This window comes from Polyodon spathula, chromosome 27, assembly GCF_017654505.1.
Source record: "Polyodon spathula isolate WHYD16114869_AA chromosome 27, ASM1765450v1, whole genome shotgun sequence".
Classification (NCBI taxonomy): Eukaryota; Metazoa; Chordata; class Actinopteri; order Acipenseriformes; family Polyodontidae; genus Polyodon; species Polyodon spathula.
The window spans coordinates 2284365-2310747 of record NC_054560.1 but is presented as its reverse complement, the minus strand read 5'-3'; the positions used below and the strand labels follow the sequence as shown (position 1 = coordinate 2310747).

General features: G+C 42.0%; 2 protein-coding genes across 4 annotated transcripts in view; both read left to right on the top strand.

Annotated features, from left to right (window-relative positions):
* The window catches only part of LOC121301122 (uncharacterized protein PB18E9.04c), a 7372-nt gene extending 2706 nt beyond the window's left edge, over positions 1-4666 (top strand). The window contains exons 2-4 of one of the 2 annotated variants that reach the window (XM_041230243.1): positions 1844-2290; positions 3277-3431; positions 4243-4666. In XM_041230243.1, coding sequence (XP_041086177.1) covers positions 1844-2290; positions 3277-3431; positions 4243-4290 — 650 coding nt within the window. In that variant the 3' untranslated portion in view covers positions 4291-4666. Of the gene's footprint in view, positions 1-1843; positions 2291-3276; positions 3432-3839; positions 4194-4242 lie in introns of those variants that run through there. The other variant, XM_041230242.1, reaches the window with a different exon arrangement.
* Positions 4667-10365: 5699 nt separating this feature from the next.
* The window catches only part of LOC121301411 (cAMP-specific 3',5'-cyclic phosphodiesterase 4D-like), a 169254-nt gene continuing 153236 nt past the window's right edge, over positions 10366-26383 (top strand). The window contains exons 1-2 of one of the 2 annotated variants that reach the window (XM_041230787.1): positions 10366-10504; positions 14556-14633. In XM_041230787.1, the coding sequence (XP_041086721.1) occupies positions 14592-14633 (42 nt within the window). In that variant the 5' untranslated portion in view covers positions 10366-10504; positions 14556-14591. Of the gene's footprint in view, positions 10505-14492; positions 14634-26383 lie in introns of those variants that run through there. The other variant, XM_041230788.1, reaches the window with a different exon arrangement.

Sequence of the window (26383 nt, the reverse complement as noted above, 5' to 3'; positions counted from 1 at the left end):
TATATATATATATATATATATATATATAGGGGTGGCTAAGCCTTGTATGACATGTGAAACAGAAAAGGGCATTACAGAGTTAACACTGACACCCAGACTCCACTTCTCAACTGACACTTCAAGCATGCCAGCAGTTTGCAGGGCGTAACCTTGACCAGGTAAGCAGTGTGAAATGAGACAGGTGGCAAGTGCACACTATCTACAGGCTGGTGGATCGCTGGTGTACACAAGTGTCTACAGTATGCATTTGGCTCACAGGAGCGCTAACCAAGGCTTTGGAATGAATGCACTTATTGACACTGGGAGCTAACCCTAACCCTAACCCTTACCATAACCTCCCTCCCACCACCACCCTTCATTGTGTTAAATCTTTCAAATGGCACTAAATGCTGTACCTCACTCTGGTTCATCAATTCCTGTGGTGTAGGGCTCACTTACTCCAATGGACTAGCTGCAGTCAGACTGTGTGACCTACAGCATAGGACATTATAAGCTATCAGGAAGCTGGTACATAACAATTGATGTACATGGAAAAACCATTAGATAAATAACACTAACAAAATAAACACAGAGCTTCTCATAATTCACATGGTTTCACTTTCAGACTGTGAAATGTTGGGTTAAAGTTTCTTTGGTTCTATTTACATTGCATGCTTGAGGGGAAAATGTACCTGAACAGGAATTCCTAGATTTTTGAACAGTAGTTCGGAACTTGATTGTTTCAGAACATGCAAGCTTTTGCAACTGTAATGGAAAACTGACTTGCATTTAGTAGTGTCTAATTATCACTGGGGATGTGTGGACATGCTGTTAGATATTTATTCAGCTCCAGTAGTTTGACTTCATATGTACAACAGATCAAAGCAAAAGTGATGGGGTGTTCTAATACATTTGTACACTACTGTTTATACATATAAATATATATCTGCCACTGAAAACTGATTATCTGATTGTGATAAAACTTGCTAAGGCGAGTCTTAGTTATTCAGAGGATTATAATGGCCTGTCTGTCTGTCTTTGTTACACACTTTTGATTACTTTATGATACAGAATTTACAGCAGTGCCAGGGAATTCGTGTTCCTGAAGTAGATCTTCAGGTATTGGCTTCATGCTCGCTTACACAACTGTAATGTCTTGCCATATATCCCATTACAAATGTAATAATACAGCGCATCACTGCTAAATATTATAAGATCACAGACAACACAAAATATACAAAGCCAGTTTTGTTTATGTGAAAGTCAGAGATCTATTGAGAACAGTGCCTGCAACTGTACAGTTTGGCCACTAGAGGGAGTCTTTCGATTGTCAAATGTAAAAATAGACATTAATTTTTATAAAACCTTTTTTTTTCCCGAAAAGAGGCAATTATCTATTGATTAAAATAGAGTTTTCCAACATTTTTATGGTGCTTGCAAATACTTTAAGTCTGTGTTAGGGTGCTTTCACTTGAGTTCAGGAGCTGCTCTTCACTTCTCGTTGCCTGTAACATTGGCTAAGCTAAGAATGATGCAACAGCACCATCTAGTGTACAGTAATAAAACGATAATTTGTTCTGAAGTGTCAGATCAGCAGATCTAGACAATATCAAAGAAGCACTCAGAGTGATTGCAAACCTCATCAAAAAGAAAAGGACTGTGCAGTACCCTGCTGTGCACTAGAGGCTACTAATTAGACAGCACACCTGAGAGCAGCTCTGGGCCTCATACTCAAAGCACCTTCACTCAGTATTTCAGGAACTGCTATAAGGCCCATTGAGAATGCAACCACCATAAAAAGGTAAGGGGATTTTGAAGCTACTTCCTCTTTAACATTATGTAACCCTAATATTTCTTTTCTCAGAGGTACGTGCAGAGGCAACCACAACGTCAACCTCTGACCTTAACCCTAACCCTAATACCACCACAGCATTAACAATAAAGGACCCCACTACAGGCTTTACAAATGGGTCTACAACCACCGCAGATACAATAAAGAGCGTTACCGCTACAACCTCCAACCAGTCCCTGACAGAAACAAGCAAATCCCAAGACAATTCAACCAAGACCACTCTTGGAGTTCAAACAGCATTACCAGACAAATCCAACACAACCTTGGGTTCATCCACCGCTTCTCCATCAGCCTCCACCCCACTGAAACCGGACTCCTCCACCGTGTCTGTGAATAACCACACCAGCCATCCTGTCAATGAGACTGTCAGCGTTCCGCTGAAAACAACCACTGTTTCAGTGCAGGCCCCTTTGCTCACTACAAATACCACCAATAAGATTAACAGTACTGACCTAACACGTAAGTTGTTTTTTTTTGCATGTAATTCAGTGTGACACGTTATTTAACTCCACAGTTTTGTCCCAAAGGTTTTCCTTCACTGTAGCAACCCTGATCCGATCCCACAACCAAGCCACCCCCCTCTTTAAACCCAGGAGCTGCAGGTCCAGTGGGCATCTCCGATCCGATCCCACAACCTAGCCACTCCCTCTTTAAACCCAGGAGCTGTCTAGCAGATGCAACCGGCCTTGAAGAACCAGAGCCAGTCCTGCAGATGCCTGCGTTGAGCTCACTTGACCAGTAGGGGCCACTGTGGAGTGGCAGAGGCCTTGCTGGAATCCTCAGTGAGCAACAGCCACTCTGCACCACCCACTTAATAACTCCTATTAATATCACCCTCCACTACCTAACCAGAATATAATGGTAGTCAATGGAGACACCTGATAATATCACTTTGGTTATTAACTCACTCTGGTTTATATCAATTGTAGTAGGCATAAAACTCTTTTCCATGCCACTTCATTTCACGATGGTTAATAAAAGCACTAGGAAGCTTACATACAAGTTGGTTGCACTGATATAACGTACAAAGTATGTGTTGTTAGTGAAATTTGATATTTGTGCCAAACATTTTTGTGGCTTTTTTTCATACGCGAAAAACACATAATAAAAGGCTCGCAAATATTTTTGACTTTACAGTATAAAGCGGCACAGTGTGTCTATTTAAAATTTGAACATATATTTTTTAAATTGTTGTCATCCTTTGTGTACAAGGCCCTTACATACAAATGCTATCATAGGCAAAAGTATAAAAATGGCAGCTTTCAGAAAGTACAAAATAACAGAACAAACAACAACAAAGAGAAACGTAAGTGATGTTTTTTGTCATTGTGTGCAGTGTTATTATGGAAAAACTGCACACTTTGTAAGTATACAGTTACAGCTCCAGTAGTAATTGGATCCTGGAGGGTTAGTGTTGAAGTTCTGCTGTTCTTTTGTTTCTCAAGCTCTGGGTTCCATCAATGACCTGCCCAGGAGCCCGGGCCTGGTGGCTGTGCTGTGTATCTTTGCTATTGTGCTCATCCTGGTCATTGTGGTTGTCATAGTAAAGGCCTGCAATTCTGGGAAAGCAGAGTTCAAGAGACTGGAGGATGTGCCCATGGTGAGTGGACCCCTATCTGGCTCTGGAATCTGTGTGGAAGGGTATTCACTTTGCAGCTAGCTCAAAACAAACACATTGTCAAATCCAACACTTTACTGTTCATTAGCAACCAACACCCTGAATGAAGCGCCCGTAAATGTGTGGGGTTACCGGTCCCTAAGTGTCACAGAAACCCTGCAGTGATTACAAGAAGCACATTACTTTACCTACTCCATCCTGTGCTATCACTACTGAAGCAATATATATGCCACATAATCCTGATTTTGATATTTTTCTTCACACATCATAGGTAAATCAACTAAAGAATTACTTAAAAAAAAAAACTTTTACTTGAGCATGTTTGCCAGGAGAGATAAGATTTACCTTCTAAACATTGCAATGTATCCAGAAATGAGATGTGTATTGCAGAAACATCATTGCTGCAGCAGGGAGAGTGATCTGGATACACAGCGATCCAGCATTGCTGCAGCAGGGAGAGTGATCTGGATACACAGCGTTCCAGCATTGCTGCAGCAGGGAGAGTGATCTGGATACACAGCGATCCAGCATTGCTGCAGCAGGGAGAGTGATCTGGATACACAGCGACCCAGCATTGCTGCAGCAGGGAGAGTGATCTGGATACACAGCGATCCAGCATTGCTGCAGTCCATAGAAGAGAAATTCTAGAAGAGAACTGATATATTAAAAACACACAAAGTGTTTTTAATATATCAACCCATAAAGGACAATATTATTTTGAACATGTTGCAAAGCTGGTCTATTGGGAGACGCCTATGCCACGTGTTTGTGAAATCTTGTTCTTGTTTTTCAGAATCGGGTAAACGAAGAGTCGCCATTTGCTCAGTACCCACCCAAGTGATATTCAAGAAGATGCTTTGAATTGTATTCAATTATATGAATGGCGTGGTGTTGGGTTAGGGGGTAGGGTTGTTTTAATTGTATTGTAAAACATGTTTATGAAATCCCCTTGGGTCAATATGAAGATTTTTGCTAATTGTTAAATCTGTTTAGCACTGTCTCCTCTGTGTCTGAATGAATTTCAGAATTTTTAAATAAAACTTGCCACATCACTCCTAGTTTATATCAGTTCGGGTTTATATCTTTCTATGCATTTTACTTTTATTTTGGTAGAAAACATTGTTGGTGTTCAATTAAGGTGGATGGGGGCTTTAATTTAGTTAATTTTAGTTATTCTTAATGTTATGTTATTTATTAGTAAAGTCGGGATATCTTCATTTAGTCTGTGTTTTCCTTATTTCCTTATTACTTATTTTGTTTGAAATCTTTACATTTTTCTTTCGTTCTGTTAGCTTTCCAGGACCTTTGAGGGGCCAGAGAGTTACAGTCAGCACTCCGATATCCGTTACCCAGTTACACGTAACGATACTTAAGAATAAAATCAATCCCCATTATATAAATGTAACAAATTAATGCACTTACCCGTCACATTACCTGTTTGTTTAGTTTCTGAATAAATTACTTTGGTTAAGACTAGGCCTATACCCCATTTACACTAGCCACTTTGAAGCTGACAGACGGCCTAGGCCTTTGTGTGTGTGTGTGTGTGTAAACGCAGCTGTCCCAGGTCCAGCCATCCTAAAAGTGTCTTGCTCCAGAGGGGGCTCTGTGACGGTTTTTTCTGTCTTTTGCTCTACTGTGACCTGAGCGCCTCCCACTTGCCCCATACCCTGGGGGCAATGCCCACATTGTCAGCGACAAACAGACAGACAGCAGGAACAGAAAGTTGAGATTGTTACAACAGAAGCAAAACATAGCTTTGACAGAACGCTAGAGACAGAGGTGGAGGACTTCATTTCGTTGGATAGTAAATGCTATAGTTTATTTACATTTATCAAAATAATAAGATTTAAGATATTTGTGCTAGAACGTAGAAAGATATTTAAACATGTAATTTATGTGGGCTAAATGTGAATCAAGCCTAGTTGCCACAAAACTATTATATTTCACACATATCTACAAACATAACATGATCGTATTTTGATGCATATCATTATAAGGAAAAGTTCGGTTTTGTGGGTACCTGTATTTAGAATTAAACAAATTATTACAGTAAAGTCTGTAAGAGAATGAAAAGTTTCCTTCACGGGGTGAATGCAGTCTTATTTAAAACTAACATGCTTTAGACCTGCACATCGTGCTTGTTTAATTATATGCATCATGGCACTAACAATGATACAATTTGAAGAATAAAGCTGCGAGTGTGTGGAAGTTTAAGCATTGGTTGGGCATGCAAACAACATTAAGGCTTTCAAATCACTACACATTCGAAACGACACCTTGCTGCTCACATAAGTTGTGCAGTGCACAGCAGCACCAATAAGTCATGGCATAAATGTATCTTTAGCAAACACATCCAGCATGTTTTAACAGCCTGTGAAAGTGTATCATTAAAATGCACATCTTCGGCTTTGAGATGTCCATTGTCAGTGCAAGGTTTCATCAGGGCAGTAGTGGGAAAGCAGTAGCCCTGTTAAATGTACTGGAGCGTCTACATTTTATTTTTCCAGGGAACCCAACGAACATGTGCCACAAACTGTACTTGTTATCCACAACTGCCTGCATGATGACTGAATGGAAACGTGTTCTGTTTTAGAAGTCTGCGCTGTTTTCTGACAGTGCAATAATAGGTATATGCATGCTGTCTATAGCTGCTACAACTTGGGGCTACCCATACCGATCTCTAAATCCTTGTAAGATTGACTGCAGAAGCAAACCTTGTAGTTTACAAATTACATTTGGCAGTATGATTTTAACAGTCACCTTACGAACAGCATGTGCAGACCTTTGTCAAAGAAACACTAAATAGGTGCTCACAAGTGCGATTCTGACAAGGTGTTCCGAGATGTCACAAAGACATTGCCAACATCACAGGCACTGGAACTGTTCCACTAAAGAGGGAATCTTTCTGCATAATTGCAGGTGTTTGCAAATAACCAAGTCAACAAAAGTTTCATTGCTGACGCAAAAGTTTTCCAATCATTGTTCACAACTAAATGTTTTCTTACTGCATTGCCCCAAAATGCTGATATTCTTGTTTGTGTCCACATTCTGCAATTATATCTTGTACTACTGTAACTCAAAGTAGTTTCCAAAGTGCAATAAAATTGCATGGCTGTCTTCAAAACAAACCATTCAAAACGAAGGTTCCATGAAGCTGCCTGTTGTCACTTTTGTTTCTGTTGTTTTAGTAGCTTCTCGTGTCTGAGAGCCCTCTGTTGTCTTGCTTTGTGTGCTAGGTGGCAGTAGATGGTACTGATACACAAGTTTTCAAGGACCCATTTCTGACAGCAAATTTAAATCTTAATCACAGATTGACCATCGTGATGTAAAAACACACCAGTAACACAGATGACAGACTTGTTGTTGATTTAAACACTTCCCCCTCTGTATTTTAGGGAGGAGAAATGTCTTCACGCAAGAAGTGGTTGGTATGATGTCATCGGACATGCACTACAGTTCAGGGGTTATATGTGCGCATATGGGACCACAGTCATCTTAGGTCTGTGCTCAAGTGTGAATGGGTGACTCAGATGATAAGAATCTTTTAATCTGATCGACTTCGAGCCAGTTCTGGTCCGAGTTGTAAGCGTAAATGCACTTATAGTTTCTCTGAAGTTGTGGTCTTAAAGTAATGACTTATCTGTCTGTATTGTTATAATAAGGCAATATGACCTACAATATAGGTCAAATAAGACAAAGACAGCTGTTCTTGTTGGGAATTAACACATTTTTAACATGTTGATTTAATTTAATACCTGCCAACAAAAACATTAAATTGTTTAGGAATTGTGAATATCTGCCCAGGTTATTCTACCTGTACTAACCATTTTGTGATTCTTCTTGTGTGTCTTCTTTCTGGTTTCTTGTGGTTTTGAATTGTGATAAGTTGACAGCTCAAATTACACTTGAATAAAAAACTTAAAACAGCTTTTTGAAAACCATATTTCCTTTTTTTGTCTGATAAGGACTTCCTTGCTAGACCATAGAAGACACAAGTTTGTTTTATCTTGAAACAGTACAGGATCTGCAACAGCAGTTCACACAACCTGCAAGGTACTCAAGTTAGTGTATAGATTATGCACCCATAATGCTGCCAACTAACTGCTATGTTTTCTATTGCAGAAATCCAACTTTTTCTTTCGCTGGAAAATGCTCTTGTTGTAATGAAACTGTAGCGTTATCATAACATCTAGGCAATGCAATATGCTATTATTTTCATTGGGTTTTCATAAAGATCTCTTTTTTTGGTCCAATGATATCTCATCTCATTTGCAATAAAAATATGTCCTAGATTTTGTTCAGTTCCACGTACTTGATCTTATTTTAAATAAATGTGTAATGTATGTTTGTGTGTGTATTTTTTTCTGCAGATATTTTCTTGGCTGTGTACCAGATCTACCAGCTATTTGTTTTTGTGTTTGTGCTCTTGCTCATTTAAAAACTGAGATGTGTAAACAGTTTCCTACAACTGATTTCAGTTAGATTAGAGTTTGGTGTTGTTGAGCTCTCTTCAGCTCATGGGTCAGTTACCACTGAATTAAATTCAACCTGCAACTAAGATATACCCCCTGGGGCTCGTCTTGTGGAACTAAACTTTGACCCTCAAATGCAAAGTGGCTCACCTGGTAAAAGCATAGCTGTGACGTGTGCAGGGTGAGTCGCACAGAGCTCAAGTACAAACCTGCAGGGCTGGCCTTTGTCCAGGGGCCGGTATCTTGCTGGCACCTGCAGCGGCTGGGTATAGACGCAGTTGACTTGATCCACTGGTCTTCAGTTCTGCTGAGCTGTGTGGAGAGTTACAGAGTCAGGGAACATCACTGAAAATTCTTAATGGGGGAGAACAACTGGGGGTCAAAATAATTGGGCACCAAAAAATGTTTTCTAGTTTCAGAAAAAAAAATGTGTTTGTTTCCTCAGTTTTATCTGACAGATCCGACAGCATCTATGTTCTATATAAGACATTTCCCTGACCCCATGAGAATCACTGGATACAGCGTTATACAAAATCTGATATAGTTGGGTTGGTTTGCAGGCACAGTGGAACTGCATTGTGCTTATCTCAATTAAGGGGAAACAAATGACATGTAAAAAAAAAAACACTGTTAAATGTCAAACAAAGGCTAAGGGACCAAGAACTTCTGGTACCACTGAAACCACCCAACAGCTCATAACCTGGGCCAATAGAGTCCAAACACATTCCGCCCTGCAAAAAACTATCATGTGTGAATTTTCACGTTTCTATTATTTCAAGATAGATTATGTAAATATGTGCCTACCTTGTTAAGCGGTGATGATTTGTAAGCCTATAGCTCAAGCTTTGAATTCCTATTTGAAATGTGTTCTCACTGTCCTCATCACTATGTGTAGTTTTAAGGTGGTTCAGGTAAAATGTATTCAGATACAAAAGTATTTTTTTTTGCATTCATTCATTGGTGCATGCATACTGTAGCTGTGATTATACTGCTTTGAGTTAGGTGCTAATTACATTTATCAGTATTACACAGTTCCAGAAATGGCAATGTATTACCTGGAGTGAATCTAGTTTGTGATGCCACCAAAGCAACACTTTATAATAGATGTGGCAGCACTATAGCTCTGATTTAATCCAGGCCAGAGGCGATTATTTGCCCTTTCTCAAATTTGACCATAGGAAAAGCATAGCAAACTGCAACAACTCTGTCAGTACTATGCACCACCCGCTGTGCCTGTACATTCTAACTCAGAGATGTCTGTATCAAAACTCAATGCCCATGACGCACATGAACCGCATGTCAGTTAATACGAAACTTCATGATAACTGGATAAGAGGCTCTCTGGATATGTGCACAAATGTATGACATACATACAGATGGACAGACGGACACCTCACAACCTGATATTCTAATGCTAAATAATGTGTGAAGTGTGACTACGTATAAACCACCACATTCACTACCCTTTGAGAGGGATTTCATCCTATAGGCTAGCATAGTGAAAGCATGGCGAAGCACTCAGCATTATAAAATACATGGTAGAGCACTAAAAGCAGGGTAAACACTGGTCACTTCATAGCACAGGAGAACTGCAAAATTAGCTTGCAAAAATAATGTGGTAGACTTTTAAGCATTGACAGGAAATGTGTAGCAAGAAAAGGAAGCAATTTTGTGTCTGATAGCAATCATGTTGCTGTTACTCTTTCTCACGGTTTCTAATTTGAATGTCTTTTCATGTTCTGAAACATCTTCCTAAGTTTTTTCAATAGACTTGAAGTATTAAAACAGTGGTTTAAAGTGTATTGGACTTTTCTAAGGTCAGTATTTAATGTATAGCTGACCTTACACACAAATAATATTTGTAAGACTGATACTAATTCTGAAAAATGGAAAACTCCATACAAACATTGTACAAGTGATCGGTTTACTTTGTTGTGAATGGAATGTATTAATTAAAGATTTAAATAGCGTGTTTAAAAAAAAAATATATATATAAACACACACACACACACACACACACACACACACACACACACACACACACACACACACACACACACACACATTTCCAATTCAGAGTCATGTAGAAGTGGTTATACATATAGTTATATAGAAACATGTAACAATGCTTATAGGCAAGCACAGCGTGCTAGTTGACAAACATAAGGGTTTCAATACAACTCGTTTCTACTTTTAAAATATATTTTGTACTTTGTATTTAATAAGGCTCAAGCTCTCCCTGGAGGCAGGTGCCACTAGACTAGTTTAATGTATTCACACATGGCACAGAACACTTTACTGTAAAGCGATGTTCAGGCAAACAGAAAGAGCTTCAGGGTTAAGTTTATTTCTACTTTCTCTGTATGCGTGCCAGGATTGCTATATTGGGACACACCACACTCATTTGAAAGTGCAAAACAGAATGCAGCGCTGTAATCAGAACTACTACTGCTCGGAAACTTGCACCACGAGTATTTTGATTAAAGTCTATTCATCTATAACAAGTTTGTGAAACTGATTTCACATGAAACTTCCTCAAAGTTGACAAGTGGCTTTCTAAGATAAAAGGCAATTGTACAAGTAAGTAGTTTTTTTTTTATATACATTTATATGTTTTTTCAACATTTCTATGCTATGACATTATTGTGTCTTCAATAAACAGGCAACACACAATGAACAATTCTTTAGAAATAAATATGTATCACCTATAGAGCGGTTTTGCTAAGTGTTTTAGAATGAGGAATATTACCAAGCTGTCCTTTTTCCATCTAAAGAACATTGCTCGGCTGCTTGTTGCTGTCTGCTGCAGAAAAGCTTGTTCGTGCGTTTGTATCCTCCAGGCTTGACTATTGTAATGCCTTACTTACTGGGGTGTCAAAGAATACCCTTCAAAAGTCCAGTATGTTCAGAATTCTGCTGCTAGGCTGCTGACTTTTAAAGCCAATAGAGGTACCTCTCCCTCTTACATTTCTGAGTTAGTTACCACCTACACTGCTAATCGTGCTTTGTGGTCCTTCAGTGCTGGCCTTATGGTTGTTCCCCTGACTAAACTGCGTACAGTGGGTGACAGGGCTTTTTCCTCCTATGCTCCTGTATTGTGGAAGACACTTCCTTCTGTGATCCATGATTCTGAGTCTCTGTCTGTATTTAAATCCCGCCTCAAAACTCATTTGTTTAAATTGGCATTCTTATGACTTTTATTTATTTATTTATTCTCTTTTCACTTTTGTTAAAATGCTTTATGATATTTATATATGAAAGGTGCTATATAAAATAAAGATTATTATTATTATTATTATTATTATTATTATTATTATTATTATTATTATTGTAATGACAGTACGGGGCACTGTAGTTTCCAGATCACTTTTGTTAAGTAATGAAAATTAGATGCGTGGTATGTAAAACCTAGAGGTCATTAGGCAAATGAAGGTAACATGGTAAATATATTTAAATGACTGCTTTCCAGTGTGTGGATTCCCTTGTTGTGTTCTGAAGATGTGTAAAATGTAAGTCTGACATACAGACGGATGCACATAGAGACAGAGACACCTCTAGCTCCAAAATCTGTAACCTGCAGCCATTTTGGCCAAACTGGCTGCCACTTTGAATACAGTGAGAAACACCTGAATGGTGTTAAGCGCTTGGGCTAGGCAGGCGATGTGGACTGACCTGAATGGTACATGTGTGGACAGAGCTGTCAGGATAGAAGTAAGTTTGAAAAAGCCTCTTTGAATTGGCTGCCTTTGTTTTGACTTTTGTGTTGGATACTGGACTGTGTTTTGGGATTTTTCACAATTGCACTTTTTCTGTGGAGTGAAAGGTTTAGCAGTTTTTTAAAATTTTTGTTATACTAGCAAGGGCTCGAAAAAGACTGCGGCTTTCTTTTCCTGGTGTTTAGACGGCTTTCATCCTGAACAGAGAGCACTCGAACCTGCACTCCCATGAACTAAACAATACCAGATATATGAAGAAATGAAAGTGTGACATACAGATGGACAAATGTTCAGACAGACAGACACCCCCATATGTATCTTCCTAATGTGATGCTCACAATGACTATGCTATATCATGTATACTGCAAAACCACTCAATTAATGGGGCCAACAAACTTTAAAAACATGTTTTAATGTATAATTCTCCATTAGACATGTTGGAGTACAGTTTCAACAACTGGAATGCTGGTCCAAAAGTATTGTTGACCTTACAGTTGTTGACCTTACGACCAGGTTTCATAAACGACAGGGGGGGGTGGGGGGGGGGGGGGGGGGGGGGGGGGGGCAGGGGGGGATATACCCCTTCCTAGAGAAAATTTTGGACAATGATTAATCTGACCTAAATCATTAATTACATTTTGAATCGATAAAAGAAAAAAGAACACTTCAGCATTGGTTAATTTTGCAGGTTGTACAATGACTGTCATGGCTCTGTAGATTTTAATAGCTGTTTGGGGTCACTTCGGTTGTCTGGAGTACAAAATAATTTGGCATGTCCTGTCTGGTTTGATCAAAACATGTAACTACAGCTGGGAAATGTCTTATAATTGTGTTTATATTTCCTACTCAATTACCCTGAGAATGTGTTTCTCAATAAAAATAGTTTTTGTATTATTTTTTAAACTACAGAACAGACTGTCCTAGGGTTGGACGAATGGCTTAAGCAAATGGAAGGAAAATCATTATAAGTTTAAACTGCCATTATTTGCGGCTTTCTGCCTTCTTTCTCTAACTCTTTGTTTTTCTCAGTCAACTTAAATAAAGCCATGCCTCTGTTCTCCCCCACCATAGAGAGAGGGTGTGCTGAATGTGCAGTATCAATTTTTGGGATCCTGATTTAAAAAATGGGGACCCTTATGCACTGATCATGTGTGCCCATCTGTCTGTCACCCCGTGCCTCCTGCAGACGTTTCAGATTGCATTTTGCTCTAATCTGATAAACTCATGATTTTACAGAAATATGTTTAACCTTTCAGGTACTGTGTGATTACAAGGATCCTCTGTATGTTCCTGCACTTGTAAATGTTTAAAATAATTAAAGACCAATTATATTATTTATAGTAATGCGACCAAGCCCCTGTGTTCGTTCCTGGCATGAGTTTTCCCTTGTTTTGTCTGCGATCAGCCTGATAAATTGAATGCTGGCAGTCAGCCCCCAACCAAGCTGCAGGTCAAAACTGGACTATCAAATGGACACCGCTTGGCTGAGCTAACAAAGGAAACTCATAAAGAATGATATTATACTCAAAGCAGTGTGACTGAGGCAACAGAAACTTCGAGTGAGTATGGACTGAATTAGAGCAGCTTTGTATTAAATGAGTCTGAAAAGTAACAAAGTAACTCATTTGATGGGTGTTGAAGTCAATTAGGGAATCCATTACCAATTCGACCAAAGCACATAAATGACTATTATGCATTGAAGAGCAAAAAGGTGTACAATCACACAGTGAAAAACAGTAATAATAGGAACTGTGTGGAAGCACCGAATGGGGTTTAAGTGAAGCATGCAGAGATAGGAGAAGACACTATGTGTGGTTGTGTGTAATGCAGTGGGCAACTCGGTCAATACTGCTAGCTAATGTCCTTGTCCAGACCGTGAACCATTATTAATGAGCCCATCAGGTATCGATCTACCTCATACTAAACTGTTTCCTTTTTTAACGACCTGTTCCAGAAGTTTCTCTGAGGAGCTTAGATAGATCACAATGGCTGCTTTATTAGGAACTCTGTTTATTAGCCCTTTGTTGCAGTGCGTGAGTATAGTGGTGTAGACTCCACAAGGTTTGAAGGTGTCTCTTGGGATTGTGGCCCATTCATCTAGGAGTATAGCCCCCATAACTTGATAGGCAGAGGATTGCCCCCCCCCCAGTTCATCCCACAACTGTTCAACTTGTGGGGTAATGGATTTGAGCAGCAGCAATGTTCAGACACAGCTATTCAGCTATTCAGAATTACAGGGAAATCCCAGTACCCAGGCAAGTGCACATACAGTAGAGTTGGAGGGTCCCATGCAAATCGGGTGTAGTGTTCTCTTTACTGTATGCAGCTAGGTGCTGAATGGGTGTAGTTTAAGGATTTAAACAGTGGCATATCTTTTCCAGACCTCCATGTATGGTTAAGATAGATTTAACAAGCAGCTGAATTTTCCACTGTCTTGTTTAAGGCTGTAAATCTCTGTTTTACAGATTAAGAGTTTAAGACTTCTGAGAAAACTGAAGCTTACCTCTTTCAAAGTCATCTTTAGATTTTACTTTCATCTTTATTTCAGCTTTTCCGGTACATTTTAAGCATCATGTTTGTTTGCAGAGGTTGTCAAAGCATGCAGAGGCTACCCAAAAAAAAAAAAAAAAAATTGAAAACCAAAGCATTTTGTTGTTTAATTTATAAATAGCAATTATACAACAATGTGATACATACGGGTGAACCTTGACCTCTGCATAATGTCTGGTTGCAGATTGAATTGTAGACTACAGATGGAACCGGCTGCTAAGATTGAGTGCAGATGGAAATTAGTTAAGTAGACAGACTGGCACTGCAAAAGTACAAGTTTCAACAACTTTTTTGTGTGCCAAAGATTTCTTAACAGTGTGTAGATGTAAGTAAAGTAGGATTCTATTAAATTTTTGTTTCTACAGAAAAGTTTCTGACTCAAGCCAAGCCGGCTGTGGGGAATGAGGAAAAGCAGGAGCTCCCTATGCCTTCTGCCATCTGAGGTATGTTTTTAAAAGCAGGACACTGCTTCCATACACTTCACTACTGTCTCTCCAAATGTATTGTAACGGCTTGGCATCTCAGCCCATTGAATGGAGAGGCGAGGGCTGGATCCAACCCACTGTCCTCGCAGCTCAAAGCCAGATGTCTTACTGTTCCAATAAAGCTCTGTACTCGAGTCTTATGCTGACGTCAGTATTATTAACTCATCAGCCACTAGGAGACGATCCATCACATGATGACGAGATCATATAACTGATGTATAAGAAAAGCTTTTTTCATTCCATTCAAATCATGTGAAAAGATGACCTTTCACCTCTGCCAGCCCCACCTACTCTACAGATATAGACAGAGATTCGGTTGGTTTGGAGTTGAAAGGTCACATTGTGATGTAATTGAATGAGGAGGAATAATTGTCCCGGCACATAGGATTCTCCAGTCAAGTTCAAAGCAGCTCAGAGCCAGGTAAAGTGAGGAACATGATAAGTATTGGAATAACAGAACCATTCAGAATGATTGAAACACCATCAAATAGTAATGGAAAATAAATAGATAAATAAATAGTGCCAATACTCTTTGAGAACACACAAGCAAAGCTTTCGATGCAATCTGGGAGATATTGTCAAAGCGTACAGTCTTTAATTAAGTCATTTTTTAATTAAATTAAGTCAGTCTTTACTTAAAGTTTTTTGAAAGAAGATTCTTTGTAAATGATATAGTGACCAGCTTGAGAGTGCTTCGAAGGCCACTTAAGGGTAAGACCTTCAATATTATGGTCCTCTGTCTCAGCTGATCTGCTTTAGATAGTCATATTGCCTGTTATGTATCAAATCCTCCTGCATCTAAAATTAACCAGCTGACATTTACCAGCTAAACCAGAGGGATTAGTGAACATTACATCAAATCACATAATGCAGTTCATGAGCAGTACAGTGCTTTAGTGGGTGGGTCAGTCATTAATTGCTTTAAAAAACCATGAGGATTCATTTACCGATTTCAGTTGCTGTAGAATATTCAGTCATTATAATGCACACCTGTGCTGCGTCCTTGTTAAGGTAATATTCAGTCATTATAATGCACACCTGGGCTGCGTCCTTGTTAAGGTAATATGCAGTCATTATAATGCACACCTGTGCTGCGTCCTTGTTAAGGTAATATTCAGTCATTATAATGCACACCTGTGCTGCGTCCTTGTTAAGGTAATATGCAGTCATTATAATGCACACCTGTGCTGCATCCTTGTTAAGGTAATATTCAGTCATTATAATGCACACCTGTGCTGTGTTCTTGTTCTATGATAATATTCAATGAAAATAATTTCCCATCTGCAATTTGTAAATATTAAATTTGCTAGAGTTGTAATATCCTATTAGGTGTGTTTTGTCTCTATTACTATTTCTGCTTAGATCCTTATTTACAAGGCTTTTTCAGCTGCTGAAGGTTATGTATTCAGTGACCACTTTCTATTCCCTGCATGGCTATTCCATAAGTGTAATGACCGAATGTTAAAAGACTCCGGAGAAGTCTCCCTCCTATATTTTAACACCGAAGAGCTCTGTGAGGGTTTTAATTGTGCTGGGCCTAGGTTTCAAAGTGTTTGCCTTCAGACATCCTTTTCACCAGAACTAACAACAAAGAACTCATGAATCTTGTTTTTTTACTTCAATGTATTGGGCTGCATGGAGGTAGGCAGCTTTGATAATGTGAGCTCCTCACGTCAAGTGATTTGCTGTGACAGCTTGCTATAGCAAAGCTCCAGTGTGAGATTAGTATTGATGCCACAGATTACACATTTTACATTATGAATGTTGGTGGAAACAGCCATGGATTTAGAACATAAGAACATAAGAAAGTTTACAAACGAGAGGAGGCCATTTGGCCCATCTTGCTTGTTTGGTTGTTAGTAGCTTATTGATCCCAGAATCTAATCAAACAGCTTCTTGAAGGATCCCAGGGTGTCAGCTTCAACAACATTACTGGGGAGTTGATTCCAGACTCTCATGATTCTGTGTAAAAAAGTACCTCTTATTTTCTGTTCTGAATGCCCCTTTGTATAATCTCCATTTGTGACCCCTGGTCCTTGTTTTTTTTTCAGGTCGAAAAAGTCCCTTGGGTCGACGTTGTCAGTACCTTTTAGAATTTTGAATGCTTGAATTAGGTCGCAGCATAGTCTTCTTTGTTCAAGACTGAACAGATTCAATTCTTTTAGCCTGTCTGCATATGACATGCCTTTTAAGCCCGGAATAATTCTGGTCGCTCTTCTTTGCACTCTTTCTAGAGCAGCAATATCCTTTTTCTAGCGAGGTGACCAGAACGGAACACAATATTCAAGATGAGGTCTTACTAATGTATTGTACAGTTTTAACATTACTTCTCTTGATTTAAATTCAACACTTTTCATAATGTATCCGAGCATCTTGTTAGCCTTTTTTATAGCTTCCCCACATTGTCTAGATGAAGACGAAAACAAAACATCCTAGGTCTTTTTCATATATTCCTTCTCCAATTTCAGTATCTCCCATATGATATTTATAATGCACATTTTTATTTCCTGCGTGCAGTACCTTACACTTTTCTCTATTAAATGTCATTTGCCATGTGTCTGCCCAGTTTTGAATCTTGTCTAGATCATTTTGAATGACCTTTGCTGCTGTAACAGTGTTTGCCACTCCTCCTATTTTTGTGTCGTCTTCGAATTTAACAAGTTTGCTTACTATACCAGAATATAAATCATTAATGTAGATTAGGAATAGCAGAGGACCTAATACTGATCCCTGTGGCACTCCATTAGTTACTACACTTCATTCTGATGTTTCTCCTCTAATCAGTACTTTCTGTTTTCTATATGTTAACCACTCCCTAATCCATGTACATATGCTTCCTTGAAACCCTAGTGCATTCAGTTTGAGAATTAATCTTTTAGGCACAATGCCAGCTTCTGCTTCAGTGAAAAGACACTAACATTGAAAGGGTCTGTGCTCACATGCTAAGAGAATGTTAACAACTTCTTTAGACACTGTCAATTAGTTTGTTCCAGCCATCCCATCCTTAAAAAATGAAAGCACTCCTGTGGCCTCAGAAGTGCTCTCAGACATCTGCTGGTACTTCAGAGTTTACCAACTAACCTGTCCTACTGCAACAATTGCCCCTACATTTGTGAAGTTTTTCTAAAGCTGAGGGAACACGAAGCTGGCTTGGAACATGGTTTCAGGAGACTAGGTTTCAGGACACTGCACGGCACACCAGGAAAGACTTGGGGTTTGATACAGCATAGCTGCTTCAAAGTAGGTCACATGGTCTCCTGGAACCAGGTTTCAATCCGCTGTTCCTGAAAAGGTGGCTTCATATTCCCTCAGCCTTACACTTAATAGAGGCAGCATGTTAATATAAGAGTCAGCACCATACTCTTCCACTTTGGATACCTTTAGTTTTCCGGGCTATACCAGCTATGATGGCGTCAGCACTTGTTAATAAGACTGGCTGATTTAGCCTGCATTACATATGTCTATGGCAGGCAACTAGAACTGAAGGCAGATCCAGAACTCAGAGTTGAAGCACCTTTACACAGACTGAAAAAAAGAAAATTTCTATTTGGTTGGCTGTAATAAGAAGCCAATGTTTGATTGCAATCAACATTAAAAGGTAAGGGGGGCTGCTATAAAAAAGTGCAGCAATTATGTTCACTTCTTAGTAAAAAGTCCTTTCATGGCTTCTTCAATCAGCATGGCTCTAGGGTTGGGTGATACTGACATTTAAATTTATTGATTGCTGTCTAAAATGTATCACGATCATCACGAGTGTAGCTCCCAGTAATTGTGACGTTAGCAGTTCTCTTTCTCACTCTCCTTTTTTTGTTTTCTAGGTCTTCTTTTTGCTTGTTGGCTTTTTAAAATAAGACCATAAAACTGTTCTCTCCCACAATACATGACAGACGGAACTCGGGTCATTTTCCAATGGACGGATTATTAACCCCCTTCCCCAGCTAAGCACCGTGCTATCACTGTATCTGATCCTTTTAATCTTTGTACATCCTTTCATCTTGTAAACACTGCTGGGGGTTCTGTGGCGCTTTCATTGTTTTTTTTAGTCTTTTTTTAGTACTTGCTTTTTAATTTCCATGGAGTTTTGCACACTGTGAAGCTGGCTGTCAGCTCTGGTCCTCTTGTTGGAGGCCACATGACACAAGTTAGAGACAGCTGGCTCTTTCCTTTCACCGTCTCTCTGAGGTGTAGCCAAGTGGGCCCTCAGTTCTGTTGGTCTTCTGATCATTATAGTTGTCGAAAGGAAAACCACAGCACTTGGCAGTACCCTGATACAGGGATGTTCTGTTAGGTGTGGGCATCGGCTGAGAGAACGAGAGAGACACAGGGTTTGAGGTTGTACATTAATATTTACAAAAAGGCAAAAAACAAAAGCACTAAGAAAACAACAGGTGACCTGTAATCAAAGAACAAACATATTTGACATAAACCACCATCAAATATACATTAATTTACAGGGCAGCCCCCCCCCCCCCCCCCTCCCGCCACAGCACTTATGCGAGTTCATCACGGTGAAATTGCACACAGTCTCCATGCATTTGACTGTAATATGCATCATTTACTAAGGTTTGCCGTGTATTTTAACATGCATTGCCAGACTTCTCTGGGCTTTACAATGCTAACCTGTGCTGTACCATGGTTTCACTGTGCATTATTACACTAAGGAGAATGGTTAGTAAAGCACTGTGCTGTTCCAATGACTGTCCTGACCTCCCTTTGCAAACAGGTTCATTCAGGTCTCAGTGTGGAGAATGGGTAGTAAAGCACTGTACTGTTCCAGTGACTGCCCTGCCCTCCCCCTGCAAGCATACCTGTCTTCATACTCAATTCTTTCAGCTACCTAGAAAAGAGATTTTAACAAAGTGCAAAAACAAGTACACTTTCAACTAATTAAAAGCAAACTAACATTAGTTCCCAAGGCACACAGTAGAGTATACAAATCTCCCCAAATTATCTCATGCAATCCAGAAATGCATTAGGCTTGGCAATTAATTGAGTCCCTAGACAGCAGATTCTTGACGGCTGTCACTGTGTGAAGTATTCCTCACAAGCGTTGCTGGTGGGAAGGCGTTCATTTGCATCGGATGTTTTTTTTTTTTTTTTTAGCCCTACAGAAGCAAGATGTGTCTTTCTTTAAAGCCCACTGAGCTTATAAAAAAACTCCAGGAAATCTTAACTAATATGAATTGTCATAATTTCATAGGTCGTTCTTTTATGAAAATACACATATTATGGTAAAAGCATATGTGGTTTTTCAATATTACAAATAATAATTAAGCTATGCATAAATATGAAAGGCATAATATACATGCATGCATAAACTGTTTATATATATATGGTTTAATCATAATATATATGTTGTTTTACATGCATTAATAATGTTTGTTAATATACTTTTACAGGGGAGGGAGTGCGAAATTTGGTATGACCTCCTCCTGGCGGTGGTTGACAGTTTTCTTTGTCGGTTTTCATTGCAGATTGGCCATGTATTCTGTTCTGTGTTGCACAATTACTGTCTCCTGCTTTTTTGAATAGTATTTTTAAGCTGTTTTTTCGAAACTGGACACGTTTCTGAAAGTTATTTTAAGATGCTTTCAAATTTTAAAAAGTCACCAGGATCTGACGACTGAAACAGAAATGCAAAGTGGATCTGAACTCAGTAGAATCCATGAGTTAATCTGTCTATGGAAGGGAATATGTGTGTGCTCTTTTCACATTACTCAAGCCCTTACTTTCTCACTAAACATCTAATAGATAATCACCTTCTTTTCCGTTGTATGAAAAAGATGCAGTCAATCCCATGTACTGTTGTAAAAATGCTATTCAGTGTATGCCCTCCCAGTCATTCTGCATTTATCCATCTCTTCAAGTACACAGTGGAGAGCAGGTACACGACTTGGCTTTGTCTGTCTTTCAAAATTCTGTTCTAAAGAAACATACAGGACAAGCCTCTGAAAGTCTTCATTTAGTAAGAACTCAATTACATTTCAATGATGTAAGTGCAGCAAATCATCCCATTAGTTCACAAGCTGTTTCAAAGCTTTTAAGATGTTTTTGAAATTCAACCTTGAAGGCAGGCATTCTTATTAATGAAGGAGAATGTACCATAATGTGTACATTTATTACAACACCCTGTTGCTTCTGTGGTTTTGATTTGCTGTGCATATCAAATCCAACCACTAGAACTGAAAACCTTGGAAAATTGTCAAAATAGGCAAGTGTGACAAAAGGCAGCGAATGAAGATGTTGTCAAATAAGGCTGGGCAATACTTGAATGGATTCAAGTGTTTCTACAACCAAACAATTCCGGGTGGGGCAGGCTGGCGAGTGGATAGAGGCCCAGAGACAGACTGCAGTTCAAAAAAAATAACTATTTTATTATAAATAAACAAAAATAAAGTGCACACGGGCAAAATAACAAATACTCAAACACAAATAAAGCAAAAACAAAAACTCACAAAAATAACAGTTTCCAGGCTGGGCAATGCCTTCACTGGATTCAAGTTTTCTACACAACCAAAAAAAAAACCAACCTGCTTCCTCAGCTCCCTCTCCCCAAATGAGAAGCTGAGGCCTCCTTTTATATCAGGTGGCTGGGCGCTGAATGATCGTTAATCAACCTAATCAACTAATCAACCCCAGCCACCTGAACATAATAAACCCAGGCAGGTAGGGGAAGTTAACCCCATCCCTGCCAATTTAAAAAGGCAGAGCTTTGCTCTGCCACACACCTCCCCCCATGTACAACGTACACCGGCCCCCCTCCCCAATCGGCCACTCCCCCCCCCCGGAAGAGGTCGGCCATCCCCCCCCTAATCCCCCCAGAACCAACAATGTCCCCAAGCGCTTTACTGTGGTTGAGGCGGCCCCGTCAATCATGGATTGGAGGAGACGTGATGGGCACTTGCAACCTCCCTCTGGTGACTGAAGCATGTCGACGGGTGTGTGGCTGAGCGACCTGGTGCCTTTGGCGGCGTTACGGCGGCCTGCCCCCTCTGGTGGCGGAGGCGGCCGACGGTGGCCCGGCTCCCTCTGGTGGCGGAGGCGGCGGCGGCGGCCCGGCTCCCTCTGGTGGCGGAGGCGGCGGCGGCGGCCCGGCTCCCTCTGGTGGCGGAGGCGGAGGCTTAACTTCCGGCCCGGCTCCCTCTGGTGGCGGCACCGTTACCGGAGGCGTTTGGGCGCCCCGGCTCCCTCTGGTGGCGGAGGCGAGGACTTCCCGGCCTCCCTCTGGTGGCGGAGGCGCGGCGGCGGCCCGGCTCCCTCTGGTGGCGGAGGCGCGACGGCGGCCCGGCTCCCTCTGGTGGCGGAGGCGGCGGCTCTAGGCGGCGGCCCGGCTCCCTCTGGTTCCCTCTGGTGGCGGAGGCGGCGGCGGCCCCGCTCCCTCTGGTGGCGGAGGCGGCGCGGCGGCCCGGCTCCCTCTGGTGCCGGAGGCGGCGCGGCGGCGGCCCGGCTCCCTCTCTGGCTCGGGGCGGCGACGGCGGCTCCTCATCCCTCTCTGGCTCTGGGAGCGACGGCAGCTCCTCACTCCCTCTCTGGCTCTGGGAGACGGCAGCTCCTCCTCCTCTCTGGCTCTGGGAGGCGACGGCGGCTCCTCACCCCCTCTCTGGCTCTGGGAGCGACGGCAGCTCCTCACCCCTCTCTGGCTCTGGGAGCGACGGCAGCTCCTCACTCCTCTCTGGCTCTGGGAGAGACGGGCTCCTCCTCCCTCTCTGGCTCTGGGAGCGACAGCAGATCCTCCTCCCTCTCTGGCTCTGGGAGCGACGGCAGATCCTCCTCCCTCTCTGGCTCTGGGGAGCGACGGCAGCTCCTCACTCCCTCTCTGGCTCTGGGAGCGACGGCAGATCCTCCTCCCTCTCTGGCTCTGGGAGCGACGGCAGATCCTCCACCCCTCTCTGGCTCTGGGAGCGACAGCAGATCCTCCTCCCTCTCTGGCTCTGGGAGCGACGGCAGCTCCTCTCTCTCTGGCTCTGGGAGCGGCCCAGCTCCTCCTCCCTCTCTGGCTCTGGCAGACTCCTCCTCCCTCTCTGGCTCTGGGAGCGACAGCAGATCCTCCTCCCTCTCTGGCTCTGGGAGCGACAGCAGATCCTCCTCCCTCTCTCTCTCTGGGAGCGACGGCAGGATCCTCCTCCCTCTCTGGCTCTGGGAGCGACAGCAGATCCTCCTCCCTCTCTGGCTCTGGGAGCGACGGCAGCTCCTCACCCCTCTCTGGCTCTGGGAGCGACGGCAGCTCCTCACCCCTCTCTGGCTCTGGGAGCGACGGCAGCTCCTCACCCATCTCTGGCTCTGGGAGCGACGGCAGCTCCTCACCCCTCTCTGGCTCTGGGAGCGACGGCAGCTCCTCCCCTCTCTGGCTCTGGGAGCGGCGGATCCTCCTCCCTCTCTGGCTCTGGAGGCAACAGGCGGATCCTCCTCCCTCTCTGGCTCTGGGAGCGACAGCAGATCCTCCCTCTGGCTCTGGGAGCAACAGCAGATCCCCCTCCCTCTCTGGCACTGGGAGCGAGGAGATCCCCCTCCCCCTCTGGCTCTGGGAGCGACGGCAGCTCCTCACCCCTCTCTGGCTCTGGGGACGGCAGCTCCTGCACCTCTCTGGCTCCTGGGAGCGACGGTGAGCTTACCTCCTGCCCTCTCTGGCTCCCGGGAAGGCGGCTCATGCCCTCTCTGGCTCTCGGGAAGGCGGCTCACCTCTCTTTATTGGAGTGACCGGTGGATCTCCCATGTCTACCGCCAGGTAATTAACCACCATGAGGGCAACCTCTGGGCAGGACTGCCTCCCACTCCTTCCCTCCCCATCTCGACACCACAGCGTGTTGATAGATGGGGAGATCGTGGACGAGGTCTGCTTCAGGGTGCATCAACCAGTCCCAGATCTCCTGGGATGGTGAAGGTGGTGGTGCTGAGGTAGTGGGGTGGCCCCTGATGCCCGGGGTGAACATGGCACCTCTTCCTGGGCCTGGTTGTTCCCTGCCCAGTTGTTTCCTCCTCCAACCGGCCACACCAAATGGCAAATAAATAGGACCGCCAACGATGGTCCTCCTGAGCCAGGAACACCAGGGGAAGAGGCTGGCCGGGTCCTCCATCCCACTGCAGCAGCACCAAATCTTCAGCTGCTGGCGAGTGGATTTGCCGCTGTCTGCTCTTCTTTCCCATTTTTTTTTTTTTCCAAAAAAAAAAAAAAATAAAAATATTATGCTCTGAAGGTGGCACTATCCCATTATTGACACCAAATAAACACAGACTGCAGTTCAAAAAAATAACATTTTATTATAAATAAACAAAAATAAAGTGCACAAGGGCAAAATAACAAATACTCAAACACAAATAAAGCAAAAACAAAACTCACAAAAATAACAGTTTCCAGGCTGGGCAATGCCTCCACTGGATTCAAGTTTTCTACACAACCAAAAAAAAACCAACCTGCTTCCTCAGCTCCCTCTGTCCCAAATGAGAAGCATAGGCCTCCTTTTATATCAGGTGGCTGGGCGCTGATTGATCGTTAATCAACCTAATCAACTAATCAACCCCAGCCACCTGAACATAATAAACCCAGGCAGGCAGGGGAAGTTAACCCCATCCCTGCCAATTTAAAAAGGGCAGAGCTTTGCTCTGCCACAGGTGCACGGTATAACAGGAACAGTGTGCCCCGGACTGGATGGTTTGACAGTTAATTCCAGGGTCAGTTGAAAGTTGGCCAACCAAAAAGGGGGCGAAGCCACAAGCTAAAAGTCAGCGCCTTAATGGGTAGGCAATGTGTCTATCATGGATTGGAGGAGACGTGATTGCACTTGCAACCAAAGGGGGAGTGACTGAAGGTCTATCAGGGTGTGTGGCTGAGCGACCTGTGCCTTTGTTATCGTTATGAAAGACCTGTAAAGGATGAGCGAAACTGAAAGTAACCGTGTGTGTTTTGTATTTGTGTTTGTTATTAACAGTTAATTTGTAATTACTGTCGCTGTAAGCCAGCATCCAGGATCACACTGCACCAGTCACACTTAACTTCATATTCAGCAGCAGCACAGGAGCACCGTTAAAGAAACTGTTTGGACTGTGAACACTATTTGTTGACGTTGTTTGAGGACTTCATCACCTCTACACCTGCGCACTGCAAGTTACTTCACCACAGCAAGTCAGTGATTGTCTAATTTAATTGATGACTTTAATAGCCCATGCAAGCAATTAATTTAAAATAGTCAGAGAAACACTGCTGGATATCAAAAAATGAATGTGTGATTTCGTTTTAGGCGCTTTTTCAATCCCTGGATTAATCATTAAAGAGTAAACTCTCCACAGGCAATTTTTACAGAAGCTTTCAATATTGCAGGCTTGGAGGTAGGAGGTAGGAGGTTGTTTAAAGGTTTAACAATATAGTATATATATATATATATATATATATATATATATATATATATATATATATATATATATATATATATATATATGAAATGATTTTTATGAGCCATTTAATAATATGTATTAATAATGAATCCTATATTGCTACTGGCTTTTTGAGCTTTATCCACTTTTGACTTAGTGAGTGGTCCCCAGTTAAACAATCCACCATCTCAATCTGGGAGTATTTTCCCAGCCTATCTGCTGCTGGTTTGAAAGCTTCCAGGTGCCATGTTTTTTTTTTTTTTAATAATGAGTGTTTTAATATTGAGAGACTGACTCAGAGTTTATTTGAGCTACAGTGATACAGCTAGCTATGGTACTGTTGTAGCCCAGTGTAGCAGGGGGAAGTGTTATGTGTGTGGTCTGTCAGGTGGGCAGATTTAACACACACATGGGTGCTGCCACTGGGCTATGAGTAATAGCAGCCCTAGTGTCAGATTTAATAAAGAAAACAAAGCTAAAAATAAAACTTTGCCACACAAGGCGAGCGGTAGCCTCATTTAAAGGGACGTCCGTCTCCAGGAACCTACTACGCTACGTTACCCTCTCTATACTGGGTGGGATGAACCTCCTCTAATGCAACCTACTGCTGTTGCTCCCGAAGTCCCGGTCTCCCAGCGACTCCGGCTCTTTACGACAGTCTTGGCTGAGCAGAGCCTTCACAGACACCGTCTTGCAGTTGAAGAGTTCTATAGTAGTTATCTTGCAGAGCGGATACTCTCCTCCTTGATCGTAACAAAGTGTCCCTCTGTGTAGCATGGCAGTGCAGCCTCCCTGGGCACTCCCCCCAGCCAATCTGAACCACCCTATCAGCTAAGGGTTGGGCGAGCCTACCTGCTCAATTAGTTGCCTAGCAACACGTCTCCTGTTATGTGTCCCAACTGCACACATCCGTGCAAGAACCAGCTACAGGGTTCTCCCTGTCACACCCAGCTGCCAAGATTCTGGACAATCTGAATTTTGATATACAGTGTTGGTAGAGGTTTATGACTTGCTAGACTAAATCTAGTATACCACTTGTATTAGATTATTCATTGCCTTTTCTTGCTGCATTCTATTCTGTCCATTCTGTTGATATATTATTTTGAATTTGCAGCTGTGACAATGGGGAATGGATGTTACTGATGTGTCTCCAAATCCAACACTATTAGTCATTCTGGCTGTTGATTTCCACCCCATTTCCCCGAAGGGTTTGGAGGCAGTAATCGTTGAAGAATGGTCATGTCTCACGATCACAAGCCTTGCAGACTCATCACGTTGAATCAATGCAGAGGCCCTACACCCTCTTGATCATGCTAAAGCAGGCTTGTCTTGAGTTCTAA